This window comes from Oncorhynchus mykiss, chromosome 9 (assembly GCF_013265735.2).
Source record: "Oncorhynchus mykiss isolate Arlee chromosome 9, USDA_OmykA_1.1, whole genome shotgun sequence".
Lineage (NCBI taxonomy): Eukaryota > Metazoa > Chordata > Actinopteri > Salmoniformes > Salmonidae > Oncorhynchus > Oncorhynchus mykiss.
In genome coordinates this window covers 44,663,933-44,690,331 of record NC_048573.1, presented here as the reverse complement: position 1 = coordinate 44,690,331, position 26,399 = coordinate 44,663,933, and the positions used below count along the sequence as shown (strand labels likewise).

Below are 26,399 nucleotides of genomic sequence, written 5' to 3'. Positions count from 1 at the left end.
AACCTTGACAGGAAGCCCATTGTAGTGTATTGTGTTCCTCTGGCTTTCAGCCCTGCGAACCCCTCCCGGAGTGGCTCGGGCTGCTATGCTAATGAGTGATGAGTATGAGACATATGCTTCAATGGAGACTGCTGTTATTATACGTTCTCTCGGGACCATGGGATACAGACAGGGCATGCCTCGAGGTGTTTGGTCGTCAGGCGCCTGGTACCGTGCCTTCAGAAAGGGTTCTTAACCCTTGACTTTTTCACATTTTGTGCTGTTACAGCCCGAATTTAAAATGGATTCAATTGAGATTTTGTGTCACTGGCCTATACTTAATAATCCATACCATCAAAGTGGAATTACGTTTTTAGAAACTGGTACTAATTAATAAAAACTGAAAAGCTAAATAAGTTCAGGAGTAAACATTTGCTTAACAAGTCACATAATAAGTTGCATGGACTCACTCTTTGTGCCATAACAGTGTTTAACATGATTTTTGAATGACTACCTCACCTCTGTACCCCACACATACAATTATCTGTAAGGTCTTTCAATCGAGCAGTGAATTTTAAACACAGATTTAACCACAAAGACCAGGGAGGTTTTCCAATGCCTCGCAAAGAAGGGCACTTACTAGTAGATGGGTAAAAAAAATTAAAAGCAGACACTGAATATCCTTTTGAGCATGGTGAAGTGATTAATTACACTTTGGGTAGTGTATCAATACACCCAGTCACTACAAAGATACAGGTGTCCTTCCTAACTCGGAGAGGAAGGACACCGCTCAGGGATTTCACCATGAGGCCAATAGCGACAACAGTTACAGAGTTTAATGTCTGTGAAAGGAGAAAACTGAGGATGGATCAACAACACTGTAGTTACTCCACAATACTAACCTAAATGACAGTGAAAAGAAGGAAGCCTGTACAGAATACAAAATACAAATATTCTAAAACGTGCATCCTGTTTGCAATAAGGCACTAAAGTAAACAAATCTATTTACTTTATGTCCTGAATACAAAGCATTATCTATGGGGCAAATCCAACACATCACGGAGTACCACTCTTCATATTTTCAAGCATAGTGGTGGATGCATCAGGTTATGGGTATGCTTGTCATCGGCAAGGCCTAAGGAGTTTTTTTAAATAAAATGAAATGGAATAGAGCTAAGCACAGGCAAAATCCTAGAGGAAAACCTGGTTCTGTCCGCTTTCCAACACTGGGAGACAAATTCACCTTTAAGGAGGACAATAACCTAAAACTCAAGGCCAAATATACACTGGAGTTGCTTACCAAGACGACCGAGTAACAGTTTTGACTTAAATCGGCATGAAAATCTATCAAATTGTCTCTCTAGCAATGATAAACAACCCAATTGATAGAACTTGTTATTTTTGCAAATATTGTACAATCCAGGTGTGTAAAGCTCTTAGAAACTTACCCATAAAGACTCACCTCTGTAATCGCTGGCAAAGCGATTCTATCATGTATTGACTCAGGGATGTGAACACTTATGTAAATTAGATATTTCTGTATTCAATTTTCTATTAATTTGCAAACATTTCTAAATGCATGTTTTCACTTTGTCATTATGGAGTATTGTGTGAAGATGTGTGAACCCATGATGAGTTCAGATTTTTGTGTGGCCCCCACCCCAGTCACGATCATGATCTAGGCTCTGTGAGGAAAATGAAGTAACGGCTCGCATATCCCTTGCGGAGGTACAGAACATACTATGTTGAAATGTACTGTATTGTAGTGTAATGCTAAAAGGACTCATTCTGAATGTATGAAAGAGCACTAAGGATCGCAGTGGGCTGAATAGTAGAGTCATGCTAGCTTAGTCACTATACATCAGGGTAGAGTAGTAGTCTTCACAACACAGACTGAAACAGCCAGAATAGTAGAGTATTGCTAGCTGGACTCTCCATAGATAAGGAACAAGGTACAGTAGTAGTCCACAACACTGACTGAAACAGACTGAATAGTAGCTAGCGTGACGTTAGCTGATCTCACCATACTGTAAATACAATACTTTGTGTTAGCACACAACACCGACAAACTATAATAGCTAGATAGCGTGATGCTAGCTATCTGGACTCACCACAGGGTCCCTTGCGCAGCACCTTGATGCGTCGCTGCGTGTTACACTGGGCCTTCTCCAGCTCGCACTCGTTGGAGTAGGTGGAGGAGTCTGAGCCGCACACGGGCGCCACAACCGACGGACAAACCATCTTCTTGCATACACACTCCGCCTTAGAGGGGTCAGTCGCTTCACGCTCACACACCGCCCCGAAGCCGCACAGCATACCTCTACAACCTGCCCAGAGAGAGGAGGGAAACACTGTTACATTTGATCGTTTTATTAAAAACATTTGACATTTCATAAAAAACGTGCAAAGCAGTGTGTCATTTAGAAGGGAGGAAATGCCCAACAGGAGGACCCTTTGAAAACATAAGTGACGTTACAGAAAGTTAAACGGCCTTAGCTAACAGTTCACACTTGAGAAACACTATATTTCCATGGGTTACACAACTTTGTTAATATTCCCCTTGAGAACATACAATATCCACCATGCACATGTAGCTTCATTGACTCCTGTAATATACACTGTATATACAAAAGTATGCGGACACCCCTTCAAATGAATGGATTTGGCTATTTCAGCCAGACCCGTTGCTGACAGGTGTATAAAATAGGGGCAATACAGAAATGCAATCTACATAGACAAACAATGGCAGTAGAATGGCCTTACTGAAAAGCTCAGTGACTCTCAACGTGGCACCGTCATAGGATGCCACCTTTACAACAAGTCATTTTGTCAAATTTCTGTTATGCTAGAGCTGCCCCAGTCAACTGTAAGTGCTGTTATTGTGAAGTGGAAACGCCTGTGGTAGGCTACACAAGTTGTAGGCCACACAAGCTCACAGAACGGGGCCGGCAAGTGCTTAAGCACGTAGCGTGTAAAGAAAAGTCTGTCCTCGGTTACAACACTCACCACCGAGTCCAAACCTCTGGAAGCAATGTTAGCACAATAACTGTTTGTCGGGAGATTCATGAAATGGGTTTCCATAGGTTTTTTGGATCCAGGGAGAACACCCCAATGCATAGTGCCAACTGTAAAGTTTGGTGGAGGAGGAATAATGGTCTGGGGCTGTTTTTCATGGTTCAAGCTAGGCCCCTTAGTTCCAAGGGATGGAAATCTTAACACTAAAGCATACAATGACATTCTAGACGATTCTGTGCTTCCACCTTTGTGGCAACAGTTTGGGGAAGGTCTTTTCCTGTTTCAGCATGACAATGGCCCTGTGCACAAAGCGAGGTCCATACAGAAATGGTTTGTTGAGATCGGTGTGGAAGAACTTGACAGGCCTGCACAGAGCCCTGACCTCAACCCCATTGAACACCTTTGGGATTAATTGGAACACCGAATGCGAGCCAGGCCTAATCGCCTGACATCAGTGCCTGACCTCACTTCCACGCCTGTGGCTGAATGAAAGCAAGTCCCCACAGCAATGTTCCAACATTTAGCGGAAAGCCTTCCCAGAAGATTGGAGGCTGATTGTATCAGCAAAGGGGGTACCAACTCCATATTAATGCCCATGATTTTGGAATAAGATGTTTGATGAGCAGGTGTCCACACAACTTTGGTCATGTAGTGTAGATGTCAGCTTGGGACCTTAAACATACATTTATCTGGCCAGTGGCAACACATCCATAGTACTACATTACAGCTGCCTAAAACAAATGGCAACTCTCACAGGTAGTGGATTTGAATAGAAATCAATGAGACTGAGGACCAAGTGTACTCCTAGCTAAGCCTTGGTCTGGAAAGTATGATTGGTCTGGAGCGTCTGATGCCCAATGTCAGCACGGCCTCTCCGGCTGCCCCCCCACCTCCTCCCCAGTCCCCCCTTCCACCGATCGCCCCCAGCTATGTCTTATCGCTGGTTCCCAGGCAAGGGATAAACGCGAGGGGGCATGTCCACTCGGACTAGCCCGGCAGCTGTCTGGCTTCCTCTCACTCGCTCCTGAACACGCACACACAGGCGCACACACGTACACTGCACACACACACATGCATACATACACACCACTGTTATGTGTGTGTGTGAAAGGAGAGGGTGGCTGCTGTTACAGCATCTGCTTTGGCTGCCAGCTCTCTTTCTCTTAAAGTCTAAGTCTACCATGCTCTCCCTCTCTTTCTGAGCAAAACAGTTCAGTAGAGTTTGTGCATATATTATGACGGCAGTTCGGGCAAGCAACATTTGTTCTGAAGGCAAGCCAAAGTTCGGAGCCGAAGTCTTTACCCCTCTGTAGGTGACTGGTCAGCAGTAGGGATTTTTCAATAAAGTCTTTGTTGTCATTCGACGAGAGACAACTCGTTTTCATGTACATTTTTTCATTGAAAAATACTGAACCAAACATCTTAGTTAGATTCTCTTCTGGAAAATTACTATAAAATCCTGTGTTAAGACATGAGAATCAATGGATGACTTTGTGAATAGTGTAATTGTGACTATAGAGACTTTTTAAACCCACTATCTGAGGTTATTTTATTTGTCCACCGATCAGAAGGCAAAATGACGCAATTAAGAACTCTTCAGCAAAAATTTCAAAATGAATGACAGATTTCTTGAGTTATCTACTTTGAGGAAGTGTATACTGGCTATGGCGTCTCAAAATGGACAAACAGTATTAATGCCGCTTTGTTCTCGTTTTTCAAGCGAAGGTCTTTTAAGGGAGTATGGGAGAACACTCGTTCGGTTTGGCTAGCTGAGTTTAGCTGGGCGCCAGCCAAACTGAAGCATGCTGACGCCTTTACGGTGAGACAGGACATGTGAGGGCTTCAGTTCCCAGTGGGAGACCACCTGAAGAGCTGGAGCCTGACAGATACCTGAGCTAGTCTCTTTTCTTTGGTTGAAGGTTGGGGGGAAGATAGGGAGAGAGCAAGATAGAGGGAGGGTGTGTGTGTGTGGGGGGGGGGGGGGGGGGGGGGGGGGGGGGGTTCAAATTAAAATTAGGGCCAGTCACCTGACAGGTGAGAGACAAGATAGGAAGAGACCGAGAGATGAGTTGAAATCCAATCTAGCTATGTATGACATGTAAGGACTTGTATTAACATGTTGACTGAGGCGACAAGTAGAGAAAGACAGGTAGAGTCAAAATGCCAAGAGCTACTCTAGTTAGTCAGTGAAGCACAGACATATCTGCTGCCATGGGCTAGCAATCTGAGCTCAAAAAGACATCTCAAGCGAAGTAAGGAACTTAACACTTTACACTCATCAGAATTGGCCTATATAGGGCTAAATTGAAATGTTTCTAACGGAAGAAATATGAAATGCATAACCATGGTAGCAATTGAAAGGGAACAGTTTCAAATGATTAGACCAAAGGTGAGTCTCACCTGACAAGACTGAATCCAAACGTTACACTGTTGATTTGTGCATTTTACATTTACATTACTTTGTGTCGCATTTGTTGAAAACGAAATCTGAAAATACTCTGGATGCATTCAGTAACATGATAAGAATATTCCTGGAAATGTGGGGTAGGTGCAACATAAGACAAACAACTGAAAAGGCTTTGAGTGTGAGGACTAACGTAACGAGTGCGCTGAGAGTCGAGTCGGGAAGCAAGTTCAGGGAGTGAGTGTTTTAATAAATGAAACAACGAACACAAAACACAAACAACGCACCGACATTAAAACAGAGTCGATAACACTTGAGGAAAGAACCAAGGGGAGTGACAGATATAGGGAAGATAATCAAGGAGGTGATGGAGTCCAGGTGAGTGTCATGAGGCGCAGGTGCGCGAGACGATGGTGACAGGTGTGTGGGATAATCAGCAGCCTGATGACCTAGAGGCCGGAGAGGGAGTATACGTGACAACTAAAGCAGAGTCTTCAACTATAAGGTACTTTTTTTTTGCTCTCCTAGCTGTGCCGTTGAGGAACTAGACCAAGCACCCTTGTTGTTTCGTGTGGAACACAACCCTGCATCCCAACCATCACACAATTACGGTTGTTGTTTACACAATCCAAAATCAGTCCATTATAAATCAAAATATGGGTCAGGTGGGCATGATTTGAAAGCTTGTTCTATTACCAACATGAGTATACAATACAATCTAACAGTGTTAGGCTTTCAGAAGGCAATTCAGAGAAACAGATTGTTATTTTGGAAAGTCGTGTGCATTCAGGCAGTGTGCCAAGTTGAATTTTCTTCACAATAGACAAACATAGACTCATTCTGTCCAGAACAACCCACGGTATGACACCATGTCATCTTGTAACTGTTCATAGTGATCGTAAACGTTGACACGTAAACGGGAATGTGAAGTGCAGATTGGGGCTCCAGAGTGGCGCAGTGGTCTAAGACACTATCTCCGTGCAACAGGTGTCACTGCAGTACCTGGTTCAAACCCAGGCTGCATCACATCTGGCTGTGATTGGGAGTCCCATAGGGCTGCGCACAGTCCTTCTAATTTACATGTTTTCCCTCAAGTTGCCTAATTAGCGGGAAGGGATGGGGGCAACGTCTTGTCGCACGAGGTGCTCAAGTTCAGAACATCTGTCAGTCAAAACCCATACAGAGCTGTGTAGCGGAGACCCTGAGCTCTGACATCATGTAAAGCTTTTACTGTACAGCCACTGCATTCAAATGTAGGCGCTTACCAGTGCCCAAATCTGCCATTTTCAACCCGTGTACGAGTGTAAAGGGTTAAGAAAAAGGACCGTGGCTGTGGACGGACGAATGACACCTCACACACCAAGAGAGACGTTTCTCTCACCAGTCACATGCTAGCAACTCCAGTTCTTCATTACCCATCTACGCTAAGAGCTGTAAATGGCCTCATACGCTAGGGAAGTGTAGAGCATTTATCTGAACAGAATGTAAGCCAATTTGCTTTCAGTGCTGAATAACTAGACTAGCGGTTAGCGTGACCTTTTCCTGCACCTTTGTCCTTGTACAAACAGTACACGTTTTCTGTATCTTCTGTTCGTTGAGAAAAAAAAAGGGACAAGGTAAACGTTTAAACATGAACCCGGCTGTAAACTGACCCACAAGGACAGGGGATTATAATATATAGACGGTACAATAACAGGCTGGCCATGCACATTGCAGTACTGGCCACTTGTCTGGAATCTGTATTCAGTGGGTTTTCTATCGGGTGGAGGGAAGAGTGTGAGTGTATGCTTGTGTTTGCATGTGCTTGTGTAAGGTAATCTTTCTACCCCAAGAGCTAAAAGCTTCATTTACATGCAGGTGGGTCTCTTTCTACCCTCTGGAGGAAATCCCATTTGAGAGAAGGAGCATGTCCAGTTTGTGGCTGACATGGAAGGTAATGCCTTGTCCAGGTAATGCTCACAGTGTATTTAGAGAGGTCATCCATAATACATGATTTCATGCTCTCGCTGGTGAGAAAAGGAGGTGTGGACTGATGGGGATGCGGGTAAGCTAGGGATAGCAGCTCTCACAGAAATGACAAGATAGACACTATTATTATCAGGGGTGTCAAACTCATTCCAATGAGGGCCGAGTGTCTGCTTGTTTTTCCTTTTTTCCTTTCAATTAAGACTTATACAACCAGGTGAGGGGAGATCCTTACTAATTTGTGACTTTAATTCATTAATCAAGTACAAGGGCGGAGCGAAAACCCACAGACACTCGGCCCTCCGTGGAATGAGTTTGACACAGATGTTAGACAATGCTAGAAAGTATTGTATAGTTAGAATTGTATTTTATTTTTTTATTTCACCTTTATTTAACCAGATAGGCTAGTTGAGAACAAGTTCTCATTTGCAACTGCGACCTGGCCAAGATTAAGCATAGCAATTCGACACATACAACAACACAGAGTTACAGATGGAATAAACAAAACAGTCAATAATACAGCAGAACAAAAGAAAAAAAAATTAATGTACAGTGTGTGCAAATGAGGTAAGATAAGGGAGTTAAGGCAATAAATAGGCCATGGTGGTGAAGTAATTACAATTTAAACACTGGAATGGTAGATGTGCAGAAGATGAATGTGCAAGTTGAGATACTGGGTTGCAAAGGGAAAAGATAAATAAATAAATACTGTATGGGGATGAGGTAGGTAGATAGATGGGCTGTTTACAGATGGGCTATGTACAGGTGCAGTGATCTGTGAGCTTCAGAGATTTTTGCAGTTTGTTCCAGTCATTGGCAGCAGAGAACTGGAAGGAAAGACGACCAAAGGAGGAATTGGCTTTGGGGGTGACCAGTGAGATATACCTGCTGGAGCGCGTGCTACGAGCGAGTGGGTGCTGCTATGGCGACTAGTGAGCTGAGATAAGACAGGGCTTTACCTAGCATAGATTTGTAGATAACCTGTAGCCAGTGGGTTTGGCGACGAGTATGAAGCGAGGGCCAACCAACGAGAGCGTACAGGTCGCAATGGTGTATAGTGTATGGGGCTTTGGCGACAAAACGGATGGCACTGTGATAGACAGCATCCAGTTTGTTGAGTAGAGTGTTGGAGGCTATTTTATAGATGACATCACCAAAGTCGAGGATCGGTAGGAATGGTCAGTTTTACGAGGGTATGTTAGGCAGCATGAGTGAAGGATGCTTTGTTGCGATATAGGAAGCCAATTCTAGATTTAATTTTGGATTGGAGATGCTTAGTGTGAGTCTGGAAGGAGAGTTTACAGTCTAACCAGACACCTAGGTATTTGTAGTTGTTCACGTATTCTAAGTCAGAACTGTCCAGAGTAGTGATGCTGGACAGGCGAGCAGGGTTCGGTTGAATAGCATGCATTTAGTTTTCCCTGCATTTAAGAGCAGTTGAAGGCCACGGAAGGAGAGTTGTATGGCATTGAAGCTCGTCTGGAGGGTTGTTAACACAGTGTCCAAAGAAGGGCCAGAAGTATACAGAATGGTGTCGTCTGTGTAGAGGTGTACCAGAGAATCACCAGCAGCAAGAGCAACATCATTGATGTATACAGAGAAGAGAGTCGGCCCGAGGATTGAACCCTGTGGTACCCCCATAGAGACTGCCAGAGGTCCGGACAACAGGCCCTCCGATTTGACACACTGAACTCTATCAGATAAGTAGTTGGTAAACCAGGCGAGGCAATCATTTAAGAAACCAAGGCTGTCGAGTCTGCCAATAAGAATGTGGTGATTGACAGAGTCGAAAGCCTTGGCCAGGTCGATGAATACGGCTGCACAGTAATGTCTCTTATCGATGGCGGTTATGATGCCGTTTAGGACCTTGAGCATGGCTGAGGTGCACCCATGACCAGCTCTGAAACCAGATTGCATAGTGGAGAAGGTACGGTGGGATTCGAAATGGTCGGTAATCTGTTTGTTAACTTGGCTTTCAAAGACCTTAGGAAGACAGGGTAGGATAGATATATGTCTGTAGCAGTTTGGGTATAGAGTGTCCCCCCCTTTGAAGAGGGGGTTGATCGTAGCTGCTTTCCAATCTTTGGGAATCTCAGACGATACGAAACAGAGGTTGAACAGGCTTGTAATAGGGGTATAACTTCCACTGTGTGTAACATTAATGATGTGTCTTTATATTCTGGGACCGTAACAGTAGAACTGTGTGATGTCTGGTGAATTGTTTGCCTATCTGAAAAGCAATACACATAATGATGGGGTGAGTATGAAGATTTAAACCAGAGATCTGTATATATTGACAAGATGCTCATGTCTCCTCCCTAACAGTGGGAGTCGTTGTCCCAAAGGCTGGAAGGCAGGCGACAAGCTTAGGTCCAAAATAAGACCATAGAAACGCATTGGGATTATATTGGACAGATTTTGGCGAGCGATTTTGGCGAGCGTGAAACCTCTCACTTCACCTTTCCTCTCTGCTTAAACGCTTCAAGACTGACTTGACAAATCCAAAATGGCCGATTTGGTAAACATCACAAGGTTTCTATTCCACAAGTTCCATGTTTGGTCAAGAGGATCAGGAGGAAGGAGATTAATAAATATGCGAGAGGGTTATCCCTGAACTTTACACGGGTGCCAAGAATAGCGATTGACTTTTCCTGTGAGATTAAAAAACAAAAATGGCTCATTATTAAATAACTATTCTGGTTTGGCCTACGCTATCTATATTGGATTGAAGTGGCAGAGCGTAAGAGGCATATTGGAGTGCAGACCTGAGTTAAAATACTATTTTAGTTTGCCTTATGAAACCAGAAAGTCTAAAAAATGCAAGCCAGGGAGTGCATGAGTTAACTATCTCCAGGTGTTGTGTGGCTGTTTCCCTGTGTCACTGTGCCAAAAGGCTATGGAAAACGGGGAAACGTTGCCATGGAGACTGTCATCCACTTAATGGGCGCGAGGCAGTCGTCACATCTGGTTTCAAAATGGAAACTCCAGACCCATTCACGGGTGACTATTTACACACTCCAGAGCGGCGACTGCACAAATCTTGATAAGTTAAGAAAAGCTGTTTTTCCTTCCATCATTCTGTCGGTGAATGCGTGAGCCCCCGGTGCACTTGCTCCTCGATTCCCTTTTGGGTTAGAATAATCTCATTTTGAACATCTAATTTTGTTGAGAAACAGTAAGATTACGCACTATATTTGCTCCAGCCCTGGATGTTCTGTCTCTGGCTGAATGCGATGCACTCAGAGGTAGGCAATTGATTCATAGTATGGCAAACTTGAGCGTCGGCCTGCCGCTCCATCGATAACGCCATTTACAGCAACGCGCCAGAAGGACCGGGAGAGATGCACTATGTCACTTCGAATAAATACTGTCTAGTTGCGCTCGCTGTCTGTAAAATACATCTGCTTAAAACTTCCATTGATCTTCTACTTACAGGCTCCCAGGAGACTGATGGAGTCAATTATTGATTGCGCAGCAATCATAGAAAGAACAGCGAGTAGGTAAACATCTGCTCACAAAGAAAAAAACACTGTCACTGTTCAATGTGGGAAATCGCTTTTTTAACACAGCAGTGGGGGGTAGAAGAAGAGACAGATTTTCATACTTTACAAACAACTTTTTCTTTCTTGTGCTACTTTCTATGATGTCATCCCAACGAACTAAATTAAGGTATAAAGCCAGTGTGAGGTATTTCTCCTTCATTCCCCTTCTGGTCTAAGATAGTGTATGTGTGTGTGTTTGTATGTGGAATGTGTGTGTAGGCTTGTATTTTCTCATTTCCACGTATAAAAGGGCAATCAATTCCCCTCCTGCTCATTGAGCTTCCTGGACTGAGCCGGGTGCTGACCCGGCTTACACCTGCATCAATGTATTATTTACCGCGCGCACACACACACACACGCACGCACACACACCGGCTCAGCTAAACAACAAACATTCCCAGTTTTCCAGACACAGACAGAAAAAGAGAAGGATGGGAGATATAGTGAGAGGAAGAGGATGGCGAGAGAGGTGGTAATGAGGGAGAGGGAATGAGACAGAATGTGCAAGAGCAGATGGGCAGAGTTGAGAGAGCAAGAGAAGATGGAGAGCGTTTAGAGAGAGGGAAGGAGAGAGAGGTTGGAAAGAGGGAATGAAGGAAAGGAAAGAGGCGGAGGAAGAGAGAGAGCGAGAGAGGGAAGGAGAGTGAGAAAGGTTAGAGAGAGGGAAGGAGCGATAGAGATGTTAGAGAGAGGGCAGGAGAGAGGTTAGGGAGAGGAAAGGATAGAAAGAGGGAAGGAGAGGGAGGGGGGAGGGAGAAAATATAGAGAGCAAAGAGGAAATAAAATAGTACTAAATAGGAGAAAAAATGTAAAACATACATTACCCCTGCATTGTTTTCTCTCAGTGTTTCCAACAGTCAATTCCTTGGGTTCCCAAACTTATTTGGCCCACGACCCCATTTTGATATCTTTACATTCTCGTGACCCCAACCATATGAACAAAAATTATATAATTAACAGCCAATGTTTACTTTTTAAAATTGTGATTATGACAGTAAATTGCAAAACATTCTAACAGTATTTGATTGTATTCTCAACTCACCATCATATACTATTAATGTGGGGCTATGACAGTCAATTTCAAATTAGTCTGACATAATTTACTTTATCTCACTAACACTAATGAGATGGGTGTGCTTGATGCATGTCGCGTTGGAGCTTCTTAAAGTCAGGGGGCGTGGTCGCACCTCATCTCTCCTATCACATCCAACCTGGATCGATGTTTGTTTTTAATACAGACGAGCACACTGAATCAGCGTACCATCAGTTTTAATGCTCTGACGTTAATCCCTTTGAGTCAGGAACCAAAACTCCTCCATAGTAACCCGTAAATGTGTTGTCTGCAGCATTCGGTCACATGACAGCTCGATAAGCTTTCCGATTTCACTTACCGGCATGTCAACTGAGCCAGGATCACAGTCAAACGGATCATTTCGCTGATTCGCTCACTCATCTGTAGATTTGTTTTTGTATTTCCCCTGCATGCTTGCATTCAGTTTGTTCAGTTTCCCAAATATGTATGTTACAAAGACAAGGAGACACCTTTCCTTTTCATGACACAGAAAGTCAACGGTCTGTTTTTTTACATCCATTGCGAATGACAATAGTTCCTCTCTCAATTCAAAAAAATACTTCCAACACTCCACGTCCATAACCACCAAGCTTCGATGTGAAATAGAACACTGTCATGCTCTGATTCCATATCTCCACATAGATTTGCGAACAAGCTTGAGCGAAGTAGTTTACAATCAAAGTTACCTTCTGCGTATCTCTGAGTTCTGCGCTCAACTCTTTTGCTGCCAGTTGCTCTCGGTGTATCCAGAAGGAGACACATTCACAACTAGAGTGCAGAGGCCTGCCCGCCATCCTGTGATAGATGGAGCAGAGCCCCATCTGTACAAAAGCCCACCATTTGATTCCATGAAATATGTTTTTCGTCAATATAGACACGCAGCACACTGAACATCCCCGGGAATTGTGAGACAGAAAAGGCCTGTCTTTGTGAATAGCATCCCCCGACATGTAGAAAACAAAAGTCAATGCATGGGCATCTCGGCCCTCACAGCTAACGTCCATTTGGAGAGCATAAGCTGGGGAGTTTTTGAGTCGTTCAGTCAGTTTCCTCTTGAGTGCTAGCATCAATTCTTAGTTTCACAGTGTTATCTGACAAAGGCATTGATGTGAGTTTCTGTGCCTCTGCCTCCCCCACACTGTTTTCACCATATCAATTGCGGCAGGTAATATCAAAGTCTCTGCAATAGTGTGTGGTTTCGCCTAGTGGTTAGAGTGTTGGGCCAGTAACAGAAAGGTTGCTGGATCTAATCCACGTTCTGACAAAGTACAAATCTGTCGTTCTGCCCCTGAGCAAGGCAGTTAACCCACTGTTCCCCGGGCGCCGAAGACGTAGATGTCGATTAAGGCAGCCCTCCTGTAACGGTTCTCCTCGTCATCTGAGGAAGAGTAGTCAAGATCGGACCAATGCACAGCGTGGTATGTGTCCATGTTAATATTTAATAAATCAACTGAACACTGAATACCAAAACAACAAAGAGCGTGCAAACACACAAAACAGAAAACAACTACCCACAACTCAATTGGGAAAAACAGGCTGCCTAAGTATGGTTCTCAATCAGAGACAACGATTGACAGCTGCCTCTGATTGGGAACCACACCAGGCCAAACACATAGAAATACAAACATAGAACAAAACATAGAATGCCCACCCCAACTCACGCCCTGACCAACCTAAAATAGAGACATAAACAAAGGAACTAAGGTCAGGACGTGACACCTCCGCACTTCTCTGATTCAGAGGGGTTGGGTTAAATGCGGAAGACACATTTCAGTTGATGGCATTCAGTTGTACAACTGACCCCTTTCATAGAGTAGCGGGTTTAGCCATTCATCGCAGGAAGGATTCAAGTGCAACGGTCAAGTGCAGCCCTTTCCCACAAGGGTGTTCTCTGGTTGAATTTGAACTTTTAGATTGGAATCATTTTCATTTAGATTTTTAAGGTTCACCATATTACAATAATTATGAGAGACAAAGACAATATTGTAATAAAAAAATCTATTGTAAATAAAAAATATATATATGACGTATGACGTTAGTTGACCGTATTTTATGTTTTTGTTACGGTGCGTGAATGAGGACCCAAAAGCGAATCAACTTAAACAGAGCTTCTTTAATTACCAAACATAGGTAGGCTCAGATGGACCGGCAGATTCCGACAGGACAGGACAAGGTTACAGCAAACATGACGACAGTCTGGTTCAGGCATGAATGACACAAACAAACAAGAATCCGACAAGGACAGGAGCAGAAACAGAGAGAGATATAGGGACCTAATCAGAGGGAAAAAAGGGAACAGGTGGGGAACGAGGTGAATGGGTAGTTAGAGGAGACAAGGGACAGCTGGGGGAAAGCGGGGGAGAAAAGGTAACCTAACACGACCAGCAGAGGGAGACAGGGTGAAGGGAAAGGACAGAGACAAGACAACATGACAGTACATGACAGTACCCCCCCACTCACCGAGCGCCTCCTGGCGCACTCGAGGAGGAAACCTGGCGGCAACGGAGGAAATCATCAATCAGCGCACGGTCCAGCACGTCCCGAGAGGGAACCCAACTCCTCTCCTCAGGACCGTACCCCTCCCAGTCAACTAGGTACTGATGACCACGGCCCCGAGGACGCATGTCCAAGATTTTACGGACCCTGTAGATAGGTGCGCCCTCGACAAGGATGGGGGGGGGGGGGGGGGGAAGACGAGCGGGGGCGCGAAGAACGGGCTTAACACAGGAGACATGGAAGACCGGGTGGACGCGACGAAGATATCGCGGAAGAAGAAGTCGCACTGCGACAGGATTAATGACCTGAGAGATACGGAATGGACCAATGAACCGCGGGGTCAACTTGCGAGAAGCCGTCTTAAGGGGAAGGTTCTGAGTGGAGAGCCAAACTCTCTGACCGCGACAATATCTAGGGCTCTTAGTTCTACGCTTATTAGCAGCTCTCACAGTCTGCGCCCTATAACGGCAAAGTGCAGACCTGACCCTCTTCCAGGTGCGCTCGCAACGTTGGACAAAAGCCTGAGCGGAGGGGACGCTGGACTCGGCGAACTGAGATGAGAACAACGGAGGCTGGTACCCGAGGCTACTCTGAAAAGGAGATAGCCCGGTCGCAGACGAAGGAAGCGAGTTGTGGGCGTATTCTGCCCAGGGGAGCTGTTCTGACCAAGACGCAGGGTTGCGAAAAGAAAGACTGCGTAAGATGCGACCAATAGTCTGATTGGCCCGTTCTGCTTGACCGTTAGACTGGGGGTGAAAGCCGGAAGAGAGACTGACGGAAGCCCCAATCAAACGGCAAAACTCCCTCCAAAATTGAGACGTGAATTGCGGACCTCTGTCCGAAACGACGTCTGACGGAAGGCCATGAATTCTGAAAACATTCTCGATGATGATTTGTGCCGTCTCTTTAGCAGAAGGAAGCTTAGCAAGGGGAATGAAATGAGCCGCCTTAGAGAACCTATCGACAACCGTAAGAATAACAGTCTTCCCCGCTGACGAAGGCAGTCCGGTGACAAAATCTAAGGCGATGTGAGACCACGGTCGAGAGGGAATAGGAAGCGGCCTGAGACGGCCGGCAGGAGGAGAGTTACCGGACTTAGTCTGCGCGCAGACCGAACAAGCAGCCACGAAACGACGCGTGTCATGCTCCCGGGTGGGCCACCAGAAACGCTGGCGAATGGAAGCAAGCGTACCCCGAACGCCAGGGTGGCCGGCTAACTTGGCAGAGTGAGCCCACTGAAGAACGGCCAGACGAGTAGGAACGGGAACGAAAAGAAGGTTCCTAGGACAAGCGCGCGGCGACGGAGTTTGAGTGAGTGCTTGCTTTACCTGCCTCTCAATTCCCCAGACAGTCAACCCGACAACACGCCCCTCAGGGAGAATCCCCTCGGGGTCAGTGGAGGCTACTGAAGAACTGAAGAGACGAGACAAAGCATCAGGCTTGGTGTTCTTAGAGCCCGGACGATAAGAAATCACGAACTCGAAACGAGCGAAAAACAGCGCCCAACGCGCCTGACGCGCATTAAGTCGTTTGGCAGAACGGATGTACTCAAGGTTCCTATGGTCAGTCCAAACGACAAAAGGAACGGTCGCCCCCTCCAACCACTGTCGCCATTCGCCTAGGGCTAACCGGATGGCGAGCAGTTCGCGGTTACCCACATCATAGTTACGTTCCGACGGCGACAGGCGATGAGAAAAATACGCGCATGGGTGGACCTTGTCGTCAGAGAGGGAGCGCTGAGAAAGGATGGCTCCCACTCCCACCTCTGACGCGTCAACCTCGACAACGAACTGTCTAGAGACGTCAGGTGTAACAAGGATAGGAGCGGATGTAAAACGATTCTTGAGGAGATCAAAAGCTCCCTGGGCGGAAACGGACCACTTAAAGCACGTCTTGACAGAAGTAAGGGCTGTGAGAGGAGCTGCCACCTGACCGAAATTACGGATGAAACGACGATAGAAGTTCGCGAAGCCGAGAAAGCGCTGCAGCTCGACGCGTGACTTAGGGACGGGCCAATCAATGACAGCTTGGACCTTAGCGGGATCCATCTTAATGCCTTCAGCGGAAATAACAGAACCGAGAAATGTGACGGAGGAGGCATGAAAAGTGCACTTCTCAGCCTTCACAAAAAGACAATTCTCTAAAAGGCGCTGGAGGACACGTCGAACGTGCTGAACATGAATCTGGAGTGACGGTGAAAAAATCAGGATATCGTCAAGGTAAACGAAAACAAAGATGTTCAGCATGTCTCTCAGGACATCATTGACTAATGCCTGAAAGACAGCTGGAGCGTTAGCGAGGCCGAAAGGAAGAACCCGGTATTCAAAGTGCCCTAACGGAGTGTTAAACGCCGTCTTCCACTCGTCCCCCTCCCTGATGCGCACGAGATGGTAAGCGTTACGAAGGTCCAACTTAGTGAAAAACCTGGCTCCCTGCAGGATCTCGAAGGCTGAAGACATAAGAGGAAGCGGATAACGATTCTTCACTGTTATGTCATTCAGCCCTCGATAATCTATGCAGGGGCGCAGAGACCCGTCCTTCTTCTTGACAAAAAAAAAACCCCGCTCCGGCGGGAGAGGAGGAGGGGACTATGGTACCGGCGTCAAGAGCTACAGACAAATAATCTTCGAGAGCCTTACGTTCGGGAGCCGACAGAGAGTATAGTCTACCCCGGGGGGGGGGTGGTTCCCGGAAGGAGATCAATACTACAATCATACGACCGGTGTGGAGGAAGAGAGGTGGCCCTGGACCGACTGAACACCGTGCGCAGATCGTGATATTCCTCCGGCACCCCTGTCAAATCACCAGGCTCCTCCTGAAGAAGAGACAGAGGAAACAGGAGGGATAGCAGACATTAAACATTTCACATGACAAGAGACGTTCCAGGAGAGGATAGAATTACTAGACCAATTAATGGAAGGATTATGACAAACTAGCCAGGGATGGCCCAAAACAACAGGTGTAAAAGGTGAACGAAAAATTAAAAAAGAAATGGTTTCACTATGATTACCAGAAACAGTGAGGGTTAAAGGTAGCGTCTCACGCTGAATCCTGGGGAGAGGACTACCATCCAGGGCGAACAAGGCCGTGGGCTCCTTTAACTGTCTGAGAGGAATGTCATGTTCCCGAGCCCAGGTCTCGTCCATAAAACAGCCCTCCGCCCCAGAGTCTATTAAGGCACTGCAGGAAGCTGACGAACCGGTCCAGCGTAGATGGACCGACAAGGTAGTGCAGGATCTTGAAGGAGAGACAGGAGTAGTAGCGCTCACCAGTAGCCCTCCGCTTACTGACGAGCTCTGGCCTTTTACTGGACATGAAGTGACAAAATGACCAGCGGAACCGCAATAGAGACAGAGGCGGTTGGTGATTCTCCGTTCCCTCTCCTCAGTCGAGATGCGGATACCTCCCAGCTGCATGGGCTCAGCACCCGAGCCGGCAGAGGAAGATGGTAGTGATGCGGAGAGGGAGGCGACGGAGAGCGCGAGCTCCTTTCCACGAGCTCGGTGACGAAGATCAACCCGTCGCTCAATGCGAATAGCGAGTTCAATCAAGGAATCCACGCTGGAAGGAACCTCCCGGGAGAGAATCTCATCCTTTACCTCTGCGCGGAAACCCTCCAGAAGACGAGCGAGCAAGGCCGGCTCGTTCCAGCCACTGGAGACAGCAAGAGTGCGAAACTCAATAGAGTAGTCTGTTATGGATCGATTGCCTTGACATAGGGAAGACAGGGCCCTGGAAGCCTCCTCCCCAAAAACAGATCGATCAAAAACCCGTATCATCTCCTCCTTAAAGTCTTGATACTGGTTAGTACACTCAGCCCTTGCCTCCCAGATTGCCGTGCCCCACTCACGAGCCCGTCCAATAAGGAGAGATATGACGTAGGCGACACGAGCAGTGCTCCTGGAGTAAGTGTTGGGCTGGAGAGAAAACACAATATCACACTGGGTGAGGAACGAGCGGCATTCAGTGGGCTCCCCAGAGTAACACGGCGGGTTATTGATTCTGGGCTCCGGAGATTCGAAAGCCCTGGAAGTGGCCGGTGGATCGAGGCGGAGATGGTGAACCTGTTCTGTGAGGTTGGAGACTTGGGTGGCCAGGGTCTCAACGGCATGTCGAGCAGCAGACAATTCCTGCTTGTGTCTGCCTAGCATCGCTCCCTGGATCTCGACGGCTGAGTGGAGAGGATCCGAAGTCGCTGGGTCCATTCTTGGTCGGATTCTTCTGTTACGGTGCGTGAATGAGGACCCAAAAGCGAATCAACTTAAACAGAGCTTCTTTAATTACCAAACATAGGTAGGCTCAGATGGACCGGCAGATTCCGACAGGACAGGACAAGGTTACAGCAAACATGACGACAGTCTGGTTCAGGCATGAATGACACAAACAAACAAGAATCCGACAAGGACAGGAGCAGAAACAGAGAGAGATATAGGGACCTAATCAGAGGGAAAAAAGGGAACAGGTGGGGAACGAGGTGAATGGGTAGTTAGAGGAGACAAGGGACAGCTGGGGGAAAGCGGGGGAGAAAAGGTAACCTAACACGACCAGCAGAGGGAGACAGGGTGAAGGGAAAGGACAGAGACAAGACAACATGACAGTACATGACAGTTTTTGAATAATACAGGATCAAAATATGCTTCATAAGTAGTGCATGATCCTAGGGTGGAAACAAATACATTCTAAGTGGTTTTAATGGGTCTTTTTTCAAAAATGTATACTGTTCAATTCAACTTCAACCTAAAATAATGTCCTGCATTTCCATACATTCCTGCATTTCCTGCACTCATTTCAACACTGCCACGTAAAGCTATACGATATGGGGCAAAAGAAACGAGGCCTTATTTTTAACCAAATGTTGCAATTGCGATTTGACTTGCAATTTAGATCAAAACACTTGTTTTGAATCATGGAAATAGAATGATTTTCTAATTTTATAGTTAGAATATAAATAATAGTGGGCATTTTGAATACAGTGTTGTTTGATATGATAACAAATGAAAATGCCAGGGTTGAGTTATTGTGACAGGGAAGGAAACAAAGTGATGGTCAGTGTTTCCTAGGGGACCCTATAAGCTTTGGCTTCATTACAATTTTCTTCATGTAGCCAACATATTTATGCTTTGCCTATTTTTTTTTTTAGATTTAGAAGATACTGTTGCACAAACAACATGCTTATTTAGGCCTACACCAGCACTGGTATCAGGCTGTATTAGCTAGCTACATTTGCTCTGACTCAGTACATTTATTAGCTAGCCAGCGAGCGAACTAACGAACTAGCGGTTAGCATTAGCAGCTAACACAATTTAGCTAAAACTTGCTAAGAAAAGACAGACTAGCTGTTTGCAGATGAAAGAAACACAAACAAATAGTGTAATTGTGGATTTATATTAAGAAGCAAAGTGGAAACAACATTGTTGCATGTGCTGCGTTGACCATGCAGGCTGAACACAAGTGTCTTGTGGTCAAGCAACAACAAACGACTCCTTGAGTGACGGGTCTGTGTGGAAAGCAGCACGGAGAGAAAGAGAGAGAGCGGAGTGGGATGACTCAAGTAGTGGTGTAAACTATAAAAACACACTTAACAAACCAAACATTCAAATACCGATATAGAAGGTAAAGTAAAAACCCAAACCAGTAAGTTCATCAATAGCCGGTATATAATAAGATACAGTACACTGCACAGCCCTAGTCATAACATAGGTCATAAGCAGTCATAACTGATATGACCGGTTAAGACCAGTGATCCTGTATGCTCTCGTTGGCTGGTCCTGGCTACATATTCGTCACCAAACCCACTGGCTCCAGGTCATCTATAAGTCTTTGCTAGGTATAGCTCCGCCTTATCTCAGCTCACTGGTCACCATAGCAACACCCACCCGTAGCACGCGCTCCAGCAGGTATATTTCACTGGTCATCCCCAAAGCCAACACGTCTTTACCCACCTTTCCTTCCAGTTCTCTGCTGCCAATGACTGGAACGAATTGCAAAAATCACTGAAGTTGGAGACTTATACCTCCCTCACTAACTTTAAGCGTCAGCTGTCAGAGCAGCTTACCGATCGCTGCAGCTGTACACAGCCCATCTGTAAATAGCCCATCTACCAACTACCTACCTCATCCCCATATTTGTTTTTGTTTTTCTGCTCTTTTGCACACCAGTATTTTTTTTCTACTTGCACATCCTCATCTGCACATATCACTCCTGTGTAAATTGCTAAATTGTAATTACTTCACTACTATTGGCCTATTTATTGCCTTACCTACTTACTTCATTTGCACACACTGTATACAGATTTTTCTATTGTGCTTCTGACAGTACATTTGTTTATTCCATGTGTAACTCTGTGTTGTTTGTGTCACACTGCTTTGCTTTATCTTGGCCAGGTCGCAGTTGTAAATGAGAACTTGTTCTCAACTGGCCTACCTGGATAAATAAAGGTGAAATAAAAAATACAACATGGCTGTGACACAGATTATGTCAGATTTACTAGGTGTACTTCACTTGAAAATAACTTTATTATTTTACAGTGTAATATCAGAGGAATTGAACACCATCGGTGATAACGCTTCATTCAAATAAGGCAGTTGGGATACTCTGCATCGCTGTGTGCCAGTGAGCGAGAGAAAGAGCAGCGAGTGAGAGAGAGGCAGTGAGAGGGAGAGAGTGAGATATATAGTTAGAGAGTGGGTGAGGATGAGAGAACGTGTGAGTGAGAGGTGAGGACGAGAGAAAGAAAGGAAGGAAGAGAGGAAGTTGGCTGGACATTTTCCTCATTAACACCTCAGAGATAGCGACAGAGAGAGAGAGAGAGAGAGCAGGGGCCCCGGGCCCCCAGTCTAAATAATGGTGATGTGATGACAGGGCCCATAATATTCTGTCACCCTTCATCTCCGCCACAGAGGAAAGAGGAGAGCAGCGTGGCTCTGAAAAGATTACAACTTCCTGCAATATACATGAATATATCACCTGGCGCCTGCCAGTTCCACGCACACACACACTCGCGCATTCGCACGCACACACACACACACACACACACAGCTACGCGGAATTCAATAATTCAACTCATCCAAGAGCTCGTTGGAGAAGAGTGCTGTCTCTCTCTTTCCCTCTCTCACTCTATTTCTCATTCTCTATCTCTCACCATCTGAATATGACTTTAAGCCCTCTCGAACGAGTCCCCCAGGTTTGGGTGTGTATCCTTTCAGACACACACGTCGTCGTGTTGCTTTGGGGGTTTTGCTTTCGGTGAGATGCACACATACTCGCGCATGAGCACACACCATAGCCTCACGGAATCTAACGTCATCCCTACACACTTTCTCTCGCTCGCCGTTTTCCATCTTGCACTTGTGCTCTCGCTCTGTCTCTCTCCCTTTCTCTCTGTCTCTTCACCTGGTATTTCATCATCAAGCTTTTTTATTTTAGATGAAAAAAGAGAGAGCGTAGAGGAGAAAAGGTTGAGGAGGAATCTGCCTACCAGTCAGTCAGTGTGTCACAGTATGGGGGCCAAATAAGACAGCCTCATCTCCACCATGGCTCCACAACTCCACTCAGTTTCCTACAGAGAAAGGGGTGTTGGAGGAAACTGCTTCTCCATGCTGGCTCTACAATTGTGGGTGATGAGGGACTTCAGGGGTCCTTACTGGAGAGGGCCCAAGCCAGTGGCAGATGGCGTCACTCTGTACTCCGAGGAACCTGGGGGGAGGCGATTGAGTGTGTGTGTGTGTGTGTGTGTGTGTGTGTGTGTGTGTGTGTTTGTGCGCGTCTCTGCGTGTACTCATTCAGAGCCAGTATTCTGGAGCCTGGGATGGTTTCACTGGATGAAAGGAGTAGTGTCCTCCTTATGTTTCTCCATGCTCTTCCTAATCACTGTTGAGCAAGAATAGGATAGAGTGATGTTTTTTATACTGAGGGGGGATTTTAAGGTAGCCTTGCAACACCCAACATTATGTTTGAAGTGAAACAGAACCATCACCCGATCAGGCTGGTCTCACCAGGCTAATTCTAAGGTGGTTTGAAGATGCTAAACCCTGCATTGTATTTGTGTTGTTAAACTTTGGCGTTTACTTAGTTAGTTTTTAGTAGTTTTTACCACTGAAACAGAAAGGAGAGGAAATCTTGGTAATGAGATAGAAAAAAGCAGATCCATAAAATTGCTCTGATTTGGCGCCCTATAAAGAACCTCCTATAAAGAACCTCCTATAAAGCCCTCTCCCTCCTCTGCCCGCTCCCCCTCGAGACAAAGCTCTCCATCACTCTCCTCCCCTCCCTCCATGCTCTGATCGATAACCGCGGCCCAGAGATCAATACTTCCACAAATCACTTCATTTTCTATTTTTCTCCCTCTCTCTCCCTGACTCTTCTCCCAGCCGGCTGAGGTGGTGAGAGAAAAGGAGGCTGTCATTGTAAAATGCAACCGAGCCCTCTTCCCTCTCTTCCTCCCCTCCCTCGTTCACTCCCATGCTGCCACAAACCAAAGAGGACTAACACGCACACACTGAGACATACACGTAGACATACACTGAGACACACCCCGAGACACACACCGAAACACACACCGAGACACACACTGAGACACACACTGAGACACACACTGACACAAATTGAGACACACACTGAGACACACACTGAGACACATACTGAGACACACACCGAGACACACACTGAGACACACACTGACACAAATTGAGACACACACTGAGACACATACTGAGACACATACTGAGACACACACCGAGACACACACCGAGACACACACTGAGACACACACCGAGACACACACTGACTCAAATTGAGACACACACTGAGACACACACTGAGACACATACTGAGACACACTGAGACACACACAGAGACATACACTGAGACACACACTGAGACACACACTGAGACACACACCGAGACACACTGAGACACACTGAGACACACACCGAGACACACACCGAGACACACTGAGACACACACTGAGACATACACTGAGACATACACTGAGACATACACATAGACACACACTGAGACACACACTGAGACACACACTGAGACACACACGGGGACATACACTGAGACACACACTGAGACGCACACTGAGACATACACTGAGACACACACTGAGACATACACTGAGACACACACTGAGACATACATTGAGACACACTGAGACATACACTGAGACACACACTGAGACATACACTGAGACACACACTGAGACACACACTGAGAGACACACTGAGACACACACTGAGACACAACAAAGAGGGAATAAGCAGCAAATAAGGCCCATCAGAAGTCCGAAAGTCCGGTATTTCAGAGGATGTAAAGCCGCCCCCTCTCTTTTTCTCCCTCCCTCTCTTTCCCATCTCTCTCTCTCTCCCTCTCTTCCATCTCTTTCCCATCTCTCTCTCTCCCTCTCTTTCCCATCTCTCTCTCTCCCTCTCTTCCCTATCTCTTTCCCATCTCTCTCTCTCCCTCATTTCTTTCCCATCTCTCTCTCCCTCTCTTTCCCATCTCTCCCTCTCGTCCCTATCTCTTTCCCATCTCTCTCTCTCTATTCCCTATCTCTTTCCCATCTCTCTCTCTCCCTCTCTTCCCTCTCTTTCCCATCTCTCTCTCTCCCTCTCTTCCCTATCTCTTTCCCATCTCTCTCTCTCCCTCTCTTCCCCATCTCTCTCTCCCTCTCTTCCCAATCTCTCTCTCCCTCTCTTCCCCATCTCTCTCTCTCCCTCTCTTTCCCATCTCTCTCTCCCTCTCTTCCCTATCTCTTTCCCATCTCCCTCTCTTCCCTATATCTTTCCTATATCTCTCTCTCCCTCTCTTCCCTATCTCTTTCCCATCTCTCTCTCTCCCTCTCTTAATTACCCTGAGAGCTGAATGTAGCACATGATTGTGTTATTGTCAGAGAATCAAAGCAAGCCTCTGCTGCCTATCCATCACCCTGAACTTCTCTCCCTCTCAGCCAGGGAAAGCAAGCTGCAATATAGGGCCGTAAGTCGCACACTCCAGAAAGTGGGAGAGCAGATGGATGTTGGATGGGGGACATATATTCACATTTCTAGGATGTGTACCATGCACCGATGGCTACGTTAGCGATCACGCCCGCTAGCCCGCTAGCAAATTAATTGCCATCCACACAAAAGTAGGGGAACTGTTCCACGCTTATGTACTTTTCATTATAGCTCCCGCGCCTCAATGGAGGCTTTGTAATATTTCCTGCCAGGATAAAGTGACAGAGGAAGAAGAGGATTCGGGGGAAAATGTGTATAATATGTGCTCACCTCGCCTTCGCCTTAGCGCTTCTCTTAATTTGTCTTAATTTGCCCTCTTTGAGGAGTGCTTAGCCTATTCTGAACGAAGCACGGTGCTACGAATGACTAAACCCATGGAGGGAAATACAATAGTGAGAGACGCACACATAAACACACATGCTGAGAAATACATACCCATACATACACTTAGCCCATACACGTGCACAAAAACAATGGTTTACTGCAACATCATGTGACAATTATACACATCCACGCAGACACTATTCAGTACTATAGAATACAAACATGGAACAAACAAGCGCACGCACACACACACGTTTATTTTGTGTTCTTGTTTTCCAACTATTTCTTTGGCATGGGCAGACGTGGTTATCAAATTAGAGAACATTCCAGCCAAATGTATCACATATTTATTTTATAAGGAGACGGTGTCCACAGCCAAAATGAACTGCTGCCACCACACAAGAACACATGGCATCACATTAGATACCAAACCAATTCTTTAATATAGATATATCTAGCGTTGCATATTAAAGCATCACTATGAGTATCATTGCATATCAGATTATGTCTGAGGATCGATATGAAATTGCATGTGAAAGCATTAGCATAACATATTCAACCATTACTATGAGGATCTGTATAGCATACTAAAGTATTTCTATAATAATCCATATATGGCATTGCATATTAAATGATTTACATGATAATCCATATAGCATCACATATTAAAACATTTAGTGCATTAGTGCATTAGCACTGCATGTTGAAGCATTGAGGATCCATACTGTATAGCTTTGCATATTAAAGCATTATCATTGAATATCAACCACTTATATGGGGATCTATATTTCTTTTACATATGGAAGCATTCAACCACTTCTATGAGAATATATGAGGCCTGGGATGTTGGGTGTGTCAGACAGTGAATGTAATCCAATGCAGTAAAGGTCGACCGATTATGATTTTTCACCGCCGATACCGATTTTTGGATGAACAAAAAATACGATACCGATTAATCGGATGATTTTTAAAAATGTATTTGTAATAATGACAATTACAACAATACTGAATGAACACTTATTGATGTATTATATTAAGATAAAATAAAATTGATTTAGCCACAAATAAATAATGAAACGTTCAATTTGGTTTAAATAATGCAAAAACAGAGTTTTGGGGAAGAAAGTAGAAGTGCTATATGTGCCATGTAAGAAAGCTAACGTTGAAGTTCCTTGCTCAGAACATGAGAACATATGAAAGCTGGTGGTTCCTTTTAACATGAGTCTTCAATATTCCCAGGCAAGAAGTTTTAGGTTGTAGTTATTTTAGGAATTATAGGACTATTTCTCTCTATACCATTTGTATTTCATATACCTTTGATTATTGGATGATCTTATAGGCACTTTAGTATTGCCAGTGTAACAGTATAGCTTCCGTCCCTCCCCTCGCTCCTCCCTGGGCTCGAACCAGCAACACAACGACAACAGCCACCCTCGAAGCAGCGTTACCCATGCAGAGCAAGGGGAACAACTACTCCAAGTCTCAGAGCGAGTGACGTTTGAAACGCTATTAGCGCACACCCCGCTAACTAGCTAGCCATTTCACATCGATTACACCAGCCTAATCTCGGGAGTTGATAAGCTTGAAGTCATAAATAGCGC

General features: G+C 45.5%; 1 protein-coding gene across 10 annotated transcripts in view; it reads right to left on the bottom strand.

Annotated features, from left to right (window-relative positions):
* agrn (agrin) overlaps positions 1 to 26,399 on the bottom strand; it is a 279,791-nt gene that overhangs the window by 100,512 nt on the left and 152,880 nt on the right. For all 10 annotated transcript variants that reach the window (XM_036988106.1, XM_036988109.1, XM_036988110.1 and 7 more), the window contains one exon: positions 2,091 to 2,306. In XM_036988106.1, the coding sequence (XP_036844001.1) occupies positions 2,091 to 2,306 (216 nt within the window). The remainder of the gene's footprint in view (positions 1 to 2,090; positions 2,307 to 26,399) is intronic.